The sequence below is a fragment of the Mchenga conophoros genome, linkage group LG11 (assembly GCF_057382185.1).
Source record: "Mchenga conophoros isolate Kocher_MC1m ecotype Shallow Benthic linkage group LG11, M_conophoros_male_GT1.1, whole genome shotgun sequence".
NCBI classification, from domain to species: Eukaryota; Metazoa; Chordata; class Actinopteri; order Cichliformes; family Cichlidae; genus Mchenga; species Mchenga conophoros.
This window is the reverse complement of record NC_140536.1, coordinates 37,187,520-37,201,031: the sequence shown is the minus strand read 5'-3', so window position 1 is coordinate 37,201,031 and position 13,512 is coordinate 37,187,520. Positions and strand designations below refer to the sequence as shown.

The following is a 13,512-nucleotide window of genomic DNA, read 5'->3' as shown; positions in this document are numbered from 1 at the left end:
TTTTTACAGTCAGGTGATCTTTGTCTAATAATAAAATATAAAAGCAACTTGCTAACTAAGCTAGCTAGTGTTAGCCAATAACACTGCAGTCCACCCTCCCGTCCAGGTCATAATGTTAGCAGTCACAATTATAAAGCTGTAGCTTTAAAACTGGGCTTCACAAACCAACAGCTAATCTAAAGTTGGCTTTGTCCATCTTTTGTATACAGTCTATGAGGAGGTTTGCTCTGAGATCTGTAAGAACCAGTGAGAAACAGGCCAGTTTGAACTGGAGAAGCAGTATGGAAACACAGCTAACACATTTTTAACATTTTCTAAAGCCTGAGTACAAAGTTGGTGTTTTTTTACATGTCTTAACCACAGGTAGGTGTGCAGAGGCAGTGGCTAAAAAAGTTGTTCAAGAGCGAGTGGTCTTCACACCTCTGCAAACGCACAGAGCTAGTTATGCATGTATAGTTTCCATCGAGGGTTCAACTTGTTGGCTAAATGTATGTATGTGGGAGAGACATGGAAAAGTACAGCTGTGACTCAGCGGTGTCTGTGTGAGGACTGCGATAGGTTAACCCCACGAGCCACACCGAGGCGAAACTCATTAGTGTTCATGTGCCAGAATGAACGGGCAGAGTTATTAGTTTTTGTAATCACCATTCTGACTTTTTGATTTAATTCAGCTTCAGATAGTTTCCAGAGTGTGTTTGTTCATTTTGTTCTTTTTAAATGTTTAGTTTGTATGTTTCAGTGTTTTAGTGTTAGTTTTAGTCTTGGGTATTGAGGCAGATTGAGGTATCCTCATCAGAAACTTTTGAACACCTGTTATTACCATTTTACAAATTTGCAAATTTTGTAAATTAGTCAGACGTCCCACGTTTGAGTCTGAAACGCATACAGCTCAAGAGCTGTAGGCGTAGACAATAATATGACTGAATTTTTAGTCTTTTAGTAAAAATGCCTTGCTATGACTCTTGGGGTGTTTTTTTATACCTGCCTTGTTCATTCTGTTTAAATCAAGCTCTGACGTGAATACTGTCATTGTAATCGGGTGAGATGTTTTAGTGATGATGGTCTCGATCAAACTCCAAACAAACTCCAGAGCCGTTCATTTGTAGTAAGAGCATGATTTGACCAAACTACCAGCTGTTTGAGTTTGAGCTCAGTGCCTTCCTGTTGCCAGGTCTGCTTTGGAGGAAGCTGTTTGGGTTCGGTGCTTTTAACGTTCAACAATTCACTTCAGTTCTATTTATATAGCACCAAATCCCAACAACAGTTGCCTCAAGGTACTTTATATTGTAAAGATCCCACAATACTAAAAACAAAGAAATCCCCAGCAATCATGTGACCCTTTATGAGCAAGCGTTTGTTGACAGTGGGAAGGAAAAACTCCCTTTTAATAGGAAGAAACCTCCAGCAGAACCAGTTTCAGGAAGGGGGGGATTATCTGCTGCAACCAGTTGGAGTGAGGGGAGGAAGACAGAGCCAGAGATGAATAATACGTAATGGTCGACATCACTGAGTGTTCGATTGTACTTAGACATGCTGTAAATTAAAGTGTGTGTGTATGTCTGTGCACGTGTGTGTGTGTGTAACTGGGTGAACAAGACTTGCAGCAGAAAGCATTCTGAGTGCTCAGCTGAAGGGTGCTTTACAAACACCAGTCCTTTTACTATTTGATGTTAACAATAAGTTGAAGTGCAAAAAATTGCAAAAAACAAACAAAACAAAGACAGAACACAATGATACAGACACAACACTGCAATAGAAATGTGCAAAATCAACTTGGTGTATGAATGTGTGTCAGTCCAGTCACTGAGTGTCTGACAGTGAAGGCCTGAATGCTCCGGTACCTTTTGCTAGAAGGCAGCAGGATGGAGAGTGTGTGTGAGGGGTGTGTGGGGTCCTCCACAACGCTGGTGGCTTTGCGGATGCAGCGGGTGCGACACATATCATCCAAGATCAGCATGTTTCTCCAAGTCCAACAACTTTCTGGGCTGCCTGAAATGTGTAGCTGGATGTTCTGGATGTTCAGCGTTGAGAGTGAAGAGCCGATCACACATCACTCCAGCTGTTCCAGGGAGTGTTTTCTCCTCCATCGTACCTCTGATACAGAAGGACTGCTTCATGACAGAAACAATGAAACGTCTGTAAATCGTTGAACAGTGTGGGAACATTTCTGAGAATCTGAAACAACAATGCAATGAAAGAAAATTAATAGAGAAGTAGAAAAAACAGTCTCTCTTTGTGTGTGCACTGCTAAGTACAAACATGCCGGGGACTTTTTTGTGCAAATCGTTGAGTAGAAATGTGCCAGAAACAGGAAACACAGAGAAACCATCAGCTTACAGTAAAAAAAAAACTCGCCTGGCTGTGACAACTGATACAAGATGCATCCTTGTGTACATCCTCTAATGGGAACGTCCTCCTCCTCCCTCTGTTTCATCACAGTACCAGTAAACACGAGAACCAAAAACACGAGTCCTGCAGGTGGGAGGAGTCACAGCTCTGAGACACCAGGTACACTTTCCAACATTTTACTCTTTAAAACTGAACCTACAAACATATACAGTGGAGTCAGTCCCAAAGTGTGCAGCCAACAGGTGCAGACTGTCAGTGGATCTGGTCCTGTGCATCAGACTGACCCTTTACACCAACATGGTTGAGACATTCTAACAACACTCAGAGGAAAAGTGAAGTTTGACGTTGTAAAATTTTCATGACACCAAATAAACGTGTAAAAGGCTGAAAAAGGCTGATCCTGAAACTCACTGGACCCTGATGAGAGATGATTTCATCAACATGTTGGGCAGCAACCTCCTGCTGCAAAACTCGTTTTGCTTTGTTTTGTACCCCACACAGATTCGTTATGCTGGGAGGAAGTGACCCCCCCCCACACACACACACCCCACCCTGGAGTATTTAATCTGCGCGCTCTCGCAGTAGGAAATCTTTATCCTGTGGTTTCAGTCAGGAAACATGTCAAGCTTTGTTTCGTGTGAGCGCCATCGTAGCTTGAATTTGTCAAAGTGGGGGAGGACATCATGGATTATTCTCTGCTTTGTGGTCTCAGGTACATGTTTGTTTTATTTTGTTAAATTTTGTGTTATTTTTGTGATGAGGATCTTGAACCGTCTCTTGAAATATTCATAAACGTATTTCTGATTTGGTTTCTGGCAATGTGACATTTCAGTTGCTTCTGTGTTGTTATTAATTTAAGAAGCTGCGAGCATTTCAGTGTTAAACCTCAAAGATACCGGCAGAAATGTGACCCTTCACAATAAAAGTCTGTCCTGAATGGAGACATCTTAGCTCGTCATGAATAAAGAGAATAATTTGGATCATGGTCTGGCATATGTTTTTTATGATCTTTCCCTCTGCAGTGAGGGGCAGAACTAATTTTCAGCCAAACTGAAAGTTAACCCATTTTTTCTAACTTTATTTATTATTCACATAAAAAGCTTGTAGTGAATGAATCTATGTGACTTCTTAGCTTGCTCTTTTTTTAGATTTAGAGCTCATTCTCTGAATCTTTCTCTGCATTCGTTTCAGAATGGAACTCTTTAAAAAAATATATTTTTAAGGAGCTGCAAAGATTTTACCTTAGTTGACCCATTTCCTCTCTGAAGATGTCGATGACTAGCTACAAGGTAACACAAAGTATTGAGGTTACCTCTTCCTGTGGTTTAAACAGACAGATGTAAAATCTCTGCAGGTGCCAACCAGCTGAAACATGTAATAGTTTCTCGGGAACTGATAAAGTAAACCTTAACAACAACAATTCACAAATTAAAATGCAATCATGCTGGAATCGTTTAGTTTTGTTGGTACAGACATGGTGCTTATCATCAATGAGTGGCTGAAGCCTGTATGACCACAGTCTCAAAACCTTAACAAATGTGTGGACAGTTCTAAACTGTTACATGTTCAATGTTAAAGGTAACTGTAACATAAATGCTGTGTCAGATACTGAATTGCCTCCTAAAACAATCAGAATCCCAGCTGTTAGCAAACATGCAGGGATACACTCATTCATTCTGTCTAAGCTAACAGCTAATGTTAAAAGACAAACTCAAAAGTTGTCATTTTAAGCCACATAAACACATCAGCTTTTATCTATTATATTTACCTGTATGTAAGAAGGAAGTGCCGCTGGGATCAAATCTCTTTGACCAGCAAAGGTAGCAGCAAGCTTAAAGACAAGCTACTAGAGACGGTTAAATTCAACGATAGATATAAGCTCCAGATCAGATCCTTCTGCAAAGTACATTACATTAAAAAATATGAAATTCAATTCAAATTTATTTACACAGCGCCAAATCACAACAACAGTCGCCTCAATGTGCTTTATATTGTACAGTAGAGCCTACAATAATACATACAGAGAAAAACCCAAAAAGCAAGCACTTTGGCGACAGTGGGAAGGAAAAACTCCCTTTTAACAGGAAGAAACCTCCGGCAGAGCCAGGCTCAGGGAGGGGCGGGGCCATCTGCTGCCAGTGTGCTGACCTAGCAGCAGTCCCGAACATAACGATTTCCAAACAGCCAGAAATGTTAAAAAGCAACTGTTTGGGGGAGTGTAGCTGAGACTGTTTCACAGGTACACATGTGCCGCACTGTTTCTTGTGAACAGTCTGTGATGATAATCCACCCGATTCATGAAAAATGAAGAGACTTTTAATTAAAGACAGAAAGGCATGAACACTGAATGACGAGATAAACCACCATAACATATCACAGGGTTAAAAGAAACAAGTTCAAGAAAAGCTTGTCATCCATCCATATTCTCAAGTTCTTGTATACTTGTACACCCTTTGGTATCAGATGTAAAACTGCTAAGTCAGCACAGTGCTGTAGATGAGATTTCGAGTACACCATAAATGTTTTCGCTTTGTGAGCGTTTACGTTTGTGAGTGATATTCAGTCTGAAGCTCTGCCCGCAGCACAGAGGGAGCGCGTGCATAAATATCAGTATCATCAGCATAGAGGTGTGTTTCTGCTTCGGTGTGTTTTTCGGAAAAACACAGCTTGCTCAGATCAGATGAGATTAGAAAGTTTCACTTGTGCAGCTGTGATGGGAATTACACACATTCAGCATTTCAGTGAACTTCCTGACTGACTGCCAGCAGTTTAAATTCTAATGAGCTACAAATCTGTTAAAAGACTCATTGAAAGACCAAGCACTGGTCTCTCATAGAGAGCAAAGACACAAATGCAATGTAAGGAAAAAACGGAGCTTGGTGTTTATATCAAAGCACAACCAGTAGGACGCTGAGAACCACGAGAAATATGCATCATTATCTTTGTTTAGATTGTGAGGCAAACGCAGCCCAGCCCTAACACAAGAGTGTTGGTGCATATTAAGAGGTTAACCACTCCTATAACTGTAAGAGGATGAAAGCTAATGTTTCTCACTGAAACATTTAGCAAGAAGAGTTGTTGTTCCAAACTGCTTTTGATGCCGGTCCCAGACTTAAACTTCAGTTATGCACAAAGACATAAAGGAGAGTGCTGTACCAGCATCACGGTCTCTTCAGTTAGAATATGAAAAGTAACTTGTTGTTTATGTTTATGCTGATTGGTTGTTTTTGTCACTTTCAACAGTTTTTGCGCTTGAATTTGGCTGTTGGGAAATGTTGGTGTACACTGTACATATTTTTGGGGGAAGTGAAAATAGAAGCAAGTAACGATGCAGATCCACTAAAAATAACGTCTTCCCAAAGTTCTTCTTTCAGGGATTTTTAAAGAAAATTCCTCTGTGTCACTTCTTGTTTAAGTTCTTGAAGCGTGACCAGCAGGCGACCCTCACGACTGTTCTGGTTTCTACTTTACCTTCATTCATCTGCAGGAAAACTTTTATGCAATGTCACCTCTTCTTCTCACCATCAATACAGACTAAATGTTTATATCAGTAAAGAATTTTAAAGATAAAACAGCCTCCTCTGTTCTCATTACATACATGATGTCATTTGGAATGAGTCTGCCTGTCATGTGTTTGTACTGTATTTAATAATTTGCAGGTATCAGCGTTGTCTTTTGTCCTGTATCTCTACTCTCACTCAACCAGTTGCAGCCAGAAGTTTCTTCCTGTTAAAAGGAAGTTTTTCCTTCCTGCGGTCACCAAGTGCTTGTTTATAGGGGGTTGTTGCTGATATTTAGTTCTAATTACATACAATATAAAACACGTCGAGGTAACTGTTGTTGTGATTTGGAGTTAATGGATGAAACTGAAAGTTCCACTAAGAAGGTTGCTGTTGTTAAAGGATGTGTTTTAAACCAAACCATAATGTTTCCTGCGACCTGGATTTGCTTCTAGGATTTTCCGTGTTTCTGTTTTGGATTCCTTCATGTCTTGCTTCAGTCATCTCCTCTTGTCTTTGATGCGTTAGTATTCTTGTCGATCTAACTTCTCCTTATTTTTTGTTTTACTTTGAAATTTGTTCATATTTTCATGCCTTGCATTAGTTTTCCTTGTGTTTCTGATTTTCTTGATTAGTTTCACCTGCCTTTCTCTCCTGTGTCTAACACCTCCTCCAATCTTTCCTGCATGGTCAACACGTCTTCTATGCTCCTCAGTTGTGCTCCTCATGCCTGCTTGGATTTGATCTTTTGGACTTTGCTAGTGTTTTGTCTTCTGCATCAGCCTCAATAAAAGGGCAGCTACTCCTCCTTGTGCATTTGGGTCCCTGAAACAACAGTGGCCCTCGAGTGGCTCACTAAACAGAAACTTAAAATGTGGAAAAACCCAGTACTGTAAGTTTTGTCCCTGACTCCGTTTAAAGCTGACCCTTCCTTATTATAACCTTTGCATCCAGTAACTGCAGAGAAACAGTTTTAAAACATTCCCTCATGAGTCACATACTTACTGTAAAGCCTGTGAATTTCAGCCGCACTAGTTTATCAGACACGGAGGTATGAAACTTGGGTAGAAGGCTGCACTCCAGCTTTCCCATGACCACAAGACAGAAGTGGTTCTTCGTATGAAGCTACACATTGGTTGGTAAAATAGCCCAGTGATGACCACAGCCACAAATAATAAAACAGTGTGGTCTTTGGTTTGTGTGTCTGTGCTGCTGTCAGTGTATTCACAACCAATCACAGGTTTAAAGAGGAAGAGGGCATTTCTGTGTCACACTGCTCTTGGACATGACATCACAACTTCCTGTTTTTTAAAGCATGTTGTAAACACTGTTTTTAACGGTGCTATATCAATAAAGTTGTTTTTGACAGTTCATGTTTACTGGCTGTCTTTCAGGTGCTTTCTCTTTGGTCACTGTTCACCAGCCTGCTGTGCTCTCTGCAGCTCTGGGTCAGGATATCATCATGCCCTGTGAGCTCCGGCTGCAAGATGAGAAGCTCCTGTCCCAGCCCATCCTCTACTGGTGGAAATTAAATGAGATGGCTGCTGATTTCATACGGTTGATCCCCTCACAGACCCCGAACAATAGCCGTGCAACCCTTCTGGACAATAACGGGATGTCAACAAACAAGTCAATGATTCTGAAAAGTGTGCAGTGGGCTGACAGCGGGAAGTACCGGTGCAAGCTCTCGCTTCACACAGAGAGGAATGGAAATTTTAGGCAGAAGGGGGACACAACTTCCCTTGTGGTTTACGGTAAATACAAGGCAGAAGATTTGTTGTTTTTTTGTTTATTGCTTCACATGGGCGACCAAACGTAGTCACATTTCACAGTATTCACATCTACTGACTCTTGTTCTGCAGAGTTTGGCTGACAGAGAGGAGGTTTAAGGTTAAAGGTCAGGGGTTAGATTACATTAGACCGTGTCAGGAGGACAGAACAGCCCTCTGTGGCACGTGCACGTGAACAGTTTCCTCTGCAGACCTACAGAGCAGTCTGCAGAAAAGCTGTGAAATATTTGCTCTGAGTATGGAGGTAAAAAACACAGAAAGAAAAACAACGAGGGAAAGGCGACCTGTGTAAAAAGATTCACATGAAAGAGGAATTAAACTAGAGCTGACATCCTGTTTGATATTCTGTTTGAAAAAGAACTTTTAATTAGTGAATACATTTATTATTTATGTTAAATACTTCTGGTTCCAGTGATTAAACCCGAACTTCTGAAAGAATTTTGTAAAAATATGTGTCTATGACCGTGCTGTACGTGTGTCTCTTGTTTCAGGCGCCACGGTCTTTAATGTCACCAAACACGCTCCCTGCATGCTAGGCTGTGAGGTCAGCGTGACGCGGGATGCTGGATTTTCTTTGCACATTTTTCACAACGGCCGTCGACTCCAAAATGTTACCTCAGCTCCAGGAGACGCCGACGCCGCTCTGCCGTACGTCACTCTCTCTGAGACCGTACCTCTGTGGTCGCGTGGGAAATACGAGTGCCAGCTGCACCTGAGGGATGACGTGATTACAAAGAGCATCTTCCACAGCAACCTGTCTGGTAATCAATTCAATTCAATTTTATTTATACAGCACCAAATCACAACACTGCTGCTAACGGCCATCTGCTGCAACCAGCTGGGGTGAGAGAAGGAAGACAGGACAAAAGACATGCTGTGGAAGAGAGACAGAGATTAATGACAAGAGTGATTCAGTGCAGAGAGGTCTGTGAACACATAGTGATTGAGAAGGGTGACTGAAACTCTTCAAATAAGCCTCTGCAGATGATCTGTTAGCTGTTTGACAACTACTCTTTCAAGGATGTTTGATATGAAAGGAAGGTTGGAGATTGGCCTATAATTAGCTAAGACTGCTGGGTCTAGAGATGCTTTTTGAGTAAAGGTTTAACTACAGCCAGCTTGAAGGCCTTCTGGTACATAGCTGATCATTAGAGATAGGTTGATCATATTTAAGATCGAAGCATTAATTAATGGCAGGACTTCTTTGAGCAGTTTTGTAGGAATGGGGTCTAAAAGACACGTTGATGGTTTGGAGGAAGTAATTATTGAAGTTAACTCAGAAAGATCAATTGGAGAAAAAGAGTCTAAGGGCATTGAAGATGATAACAGTGGGTGGATTATATTCTTAAACTTAGTTACAGCGCTTTGAGAAAGACATCTACTTTGATAAAGTCTACTCTCCACTGCTGTGTAATCAATTATTGTAAATGTAAATGTTATCAGGAAATGATCAGACAGCAGAGGGTTTTCAGGAAACACTGTTAAATGTTCAGTTTCTATGCCATATGTTAAAACAAGATCTAGAGTGTGATTAAAGTGGTGGGTGGGTTCTTTTACATTTTGAGAGAAACCAATTGAGTCTAATAACAGATTAAATGCCATGTTGAGGCTGTCATTCTTAGCATCTACATGGATGTTAAAATCACCCACAATAATTATTTTATCTGAGCTCAGAACTAAATTAGATATAAAGTCTGAGAAATCAGACAGAAACTCTGTGTAAGGCCCAGGTGGACGATAGATGATAACAAGTAAGACTGGTTTCTGAGTTTCACAGCTGGGGTGGACAATGTTAAGCATCAGGCTTTCAAATGAATTAAAAGTCTGTCTTGGTCTTTCATTAATTAATAGGCTGGTGTGAAAAATTGCTGCCACACCGCCCCCTCGGCCTGTGCTTCGAGATTTCTGGTAGTTAGAATGACTCGGGGGTGTTGATTCATTTAAACTAACATAATCATCCTGCTGCAACCAGGTTTCTGTAAGGCAGAGTAAATCGATTTGTTGATCAATTATTAAGTCATGTACTAACAGAGACTTGGAGGAGAGAGACCTAATATTTAATAATCCACATTTCACTGTTTTACTCTTTGGTTCAGATGTGGATACTGTATTGTTCTTTCTTTGTGATTGTTTATGTTTAAGTTGTTTGTTTCTGGTTTTAGTTTGTTTTTTGTCTTTTTGGAAGCCGACACAGTCTCTATGGAGATGGGTTTTTGGGGGGGTAGCAGGAGAAGAGAAGCTGCAGAGAGGCGTGTAAGACTGCAACTCTGCTTCCTGGTCCCAACTCTGGATACTCATATTTTGGGGGGTTTAATAAATTTGTCCATATTTCTAGAAATGAGAGCTTTTAGTGACCTCCGATTGAGTCAATCATCAGATTAATCATCGTCCTCCTGAGAGGAATCAATGACACTGCAGATTTTGAACAGTAAAAATTAAGCTTTACAGAAATTTTTTTAACAGGAAATAAGAAAAATCCTGAATTTCTGTGTGAGATTTTCTTTGCACGACTCTGTTCGCTTATGCTTCTTTAAAAGATGAGCTAAAATGTTTTTTAGGGGCACAGCAGCTGTGTGTCTGAAATCTGGACTTTATACTTTCTACAGTTTATTAAAGTTTTTGGTATTTCTTACTTTAATTTAAATTGTGAATTTAGTGATATATCATGTTATATTGTTGTAGTTAAGATGACTTCGTTGAATGAACATGAGCTAATAATTCCTTAATGATGTGATTGTCGTGCTTTTTCCGACGGCACAGCAGGTCGTCTGCTTTTATTTTATTTTGGTGTAGCTTTTCTTATAAATTTGACATTTTTTCTCATATAGTCACAAGTTTTCTTTTCATAAACTGGCCATTAAATCTTTGTAGATTTACTAAATGTTTTTCAGAAACTATTACTTTTACCTTATGGTAAATTTAGCAAGTTTTTGAACCCCTTTGCTCAACCTCTTCAGTGGTTATGTAAGTAAAGTGTCTAAAGACTAGGAAAGAAGTAACTACAGGTATGTTTTAGCATGCTTACCTAAACGACTAGCCTGACTGACTCACTTCGCCATCTTGTGGTACAACGTTGATATTACACAAAAGTACAGCCTGGCTCTCTAACAACTTCAGGCGCTGTCTCTTCAACACAGTACAGATTTTTTTGGACATAAAGTCCATGAAAGGTCTTTCTTTCTTTCTCCCTATGTTGACGTTCACTCTGAGGGGTTTAAACCGATTTCATGTACAATGTGTATCTTTGAAGAGGAAACCTGTTTAATCGTGAAAGGTTTTTTTCTCATTGGTTTCAGAAGTTGGAGAAGGTGATAAAAATGAGTCCACTACATGTTCATCAGCGCGTCATGGTGAGTTTGTCGTTTAAGCTTCTAGAAATATGCTCTTACTGGAAAAAGGACTCCAACACTGCACTCGTGTGTTATTGATAATGGGATCAAACTTCACACAAAGGGTTTTGTGCGTTTTGATTTCAGGCGTGTACCCAGAGCCGTGGTTCTTGTACGTGGCCCTCCTCCTGGTGCCTGTCACCGTCCTCATAGGCCTGTTGAGCGCCATGCTGATGTGCAGATGACTTTATCAGCATCTGGCTGGAATGGAGAGGCGGAGATGCAGCTGTGGAGATCCAGTCTGCCCGGAAATAATCAGAAATATTTAGTAAAGGTTTATCAGTGATAAAAGGCTGCAAATATTTATCAGTTTCCTCATCACTCAACTTTTAGAAACACATCAAGGTAACAAAAGACATTAAAGTGGTAACTATCGAGGGAACGAACTACAAAAACAAACAAAAAACGCTGCAAAATTTAACTGAAATGTTCACCACCAGGGGGCTCCACCCTGTTTTTTTCCCCTTTGCCAAGCCGCCATTGTAAATGAGGGTTTACTGTTAAAGAGCTGCCTTTAAGTAAAGGTTCAACTAACTCACCACACTATTCTTTCACAAAAACTGATATTACAGTACATCAGTAAGTAAAACTGACTCATGTCAAACGTTTCACAGATAAAAATCTCAAAGTGCTTCACAATAAAACACCAGAAATAAAAGTATTAGATGTCAAAGTCAGCCAGGACAGCCCAGCCATGTTTTTACCTCGAGATAATATCTGTTTGAGACACTATGCTGACATAGAGACACAGCGGCTACTTCGTTAAATTCTACTAACAGCTTCAGTTCATTATAAACGCAGAGTTTTTACAATAAGCACCTTAAAGCGCACGTTTCTGTTTCTTAGACGCTCCTGGTTTGTATTAGCGTGTTGTACCTTAAAAGCTTAACCAGGGACAACATCTACCTATCAGCTATGGCTCTAACTCCTACATACATGGGATCTTTATTAATGTAATAATGTTTACATGCATTACTAATGGAATGAATTATTAATCTAACTATAATATGTGAATAAACCGTGATTCTTACAGGTCTTTGTTTGTCTTTTGTGCATTTTATTTTGAAAGGTTTTGCTGTTGTGGATCTTTGTGAAACTTTGTTCTGGTTCCTCTTTCATCAGAAATGTGTTTTGTTTTGTTAGCTGTCACTTCCTGGCTCCTCAGAGGTATAAAACCATCGTTACGATTACACTCAGAGTTTTTTCTTTATGAACTGAAACATTTCTTGTAATTTTAACATCTCAGATGATGTTAGTCATTCATACGTTGCTGCGTAGTCTGGATTACCAAAAACCAGCATCTCGAGTTTCATCTCCACTGAAATCTCAGTTGCCCCAACAGGGATTTATTACTGAAGCATTAAAAGGACATAACACAGTGTTGATAAAGTTGCACAGAGAGGTAAAATGACAGCTTAATATTATTTTGAGGACTTTCAAAAAAGAAGAGAAACCCTGCAGCGTGTTGAAAGGATGCTTCAGCCTAGAAACCGTTAAAAATACTGTTATGAATACATTTTATTGTAACTGAATCTCTAACATTAATATTAAAACCACGTCTGAGCTGTTAAACACCTCAGTGAAGCTGTGACAGCCGGCTAAACGGTCCCACCAACGGTCGTTTCAACAACGCGCAGCTTGGATTGATTTTTCTCAGCGGCCGTCATTGTGTGTGTGTGTGTGTGCATGTTTTTAATGCACCATTAAAGGCTAAAATGGGGACTTGTGGTTAATAAAAGCAGCTGTGAAACCTCACTGCTGCCACCTAAAATGACAGATTGAGAAGTTAGCCGTAAAAATGTGAGTGAGCTGGAAACTTTCCGTGTGGTTGTCACTTCTGAGCTATGAATGACAAACAAGGACCTCGCCTGCTGTTCGCTTCAACATTTGGAGACTTATGATGACTAAATATTTCCTTTCTGTGCCCATTCAGTCACACGAGTCAGCCTCTTTCTGTTTGATTTTATTTTTTTCTTTGAATTTATGAATCTTACAGTCTTGCGTTTCCCTGCAGGCATGTTCTTAGCTGACACTCTGTCTGGTCGTCTGCTGCTGTGACCCTTTTATGTTCCCCTAAAAGGTCAAGGGGACGTGGGGAAAGTAACAAGTAGTGTCCGGGTTGAAAAAAGGAGACATGAAGACAAAGTAGTTTAATTAAAGGTTTTTATGAAGATTTTTATTACTAATAAACTGAAAGTGATGGACAAACCGCTGTCTCCTATAAAAAAGAGGAAAAATAAGAAAATCAACGAGTTGGTCATGAAACAGAAAAGGAGGTTAAAAAACGTTAAATCAATGTTACGTCCCCTGGCTAGTCTAGGGGGTTGAAGGGACGAACATAAATGTGGATAGAGAAGGAGGAGCCAAGATGGTAATTTTAGAAGGTTTATTTAATACTGGTGATGGGATTTGGGTTCAGACTGAGGTGTAACATCAGGGAGAGCCAAGGCCAACATAACAAACAAAACATCCCTGACGTAAAAA

General features: G+C 40.1%; 1 protein-coding gene across 2 annotated transcripts; it reads left to right on the top strand.

Moving 5' to 3' along the window:
- Positions 1–2,927: 2,927 nt before the first annotated feature.
- LOC146564967 (uncharacterized) lies at positions 2,928–12,064 on the top strand. 2 transcript variants are annotated; one of them, XM_085292785.1, is made up of 5 exons: positions 2,928–3,061; positions 7,244–7,603; positions 8,131–8,400; positions 10,939–10,989; positions 11,116–12,064. In XM_085292785.1, exons 1-5 carry the CDS (start codon positions 2,968–2,970, stop codon positions 11,211–11,213), a joined length of 873 nt encoding a protein of 290 aa, XP_085148911.1. In that variant the 5' UTR covers positions 2,928–2,967; the 3' UTR covers positions 11,214–12,064. The 2 variants fall into 2 exon arrangements, with proteins under 2 accessions (XP_085148911.1, XP_085148910.1); XM_085292784.1 differs by having other exon boundaries at positions 10,936–10,989.
- Positions 12,065–13,512: the final 1,448 nt, after the last annotated feature.

Coding starts and splice junctions, on each gene's coding strand:
- LOC146564967 (XM_085292784.1), top strand. CDS start 2,968: ATGTCAAGCTTTGTTTCGTGTGAGCGCCATCGTAGCTTGAATTTGTCA. Junction 7,604..8,130: donor AACTTCCCTTGTGGTTTACG/GTAAATACAAGG, acceptor CTCTTGTTTCAG/GCGCCACGGTCTTTAATGTC. Junction 8,401..10,935: donor CTTCCACAGCAACCTGTCTG/GTAATCAATTCA, acceptor CATTGGTTTCAG/AAGTTGGAGAAGGTGATAAA.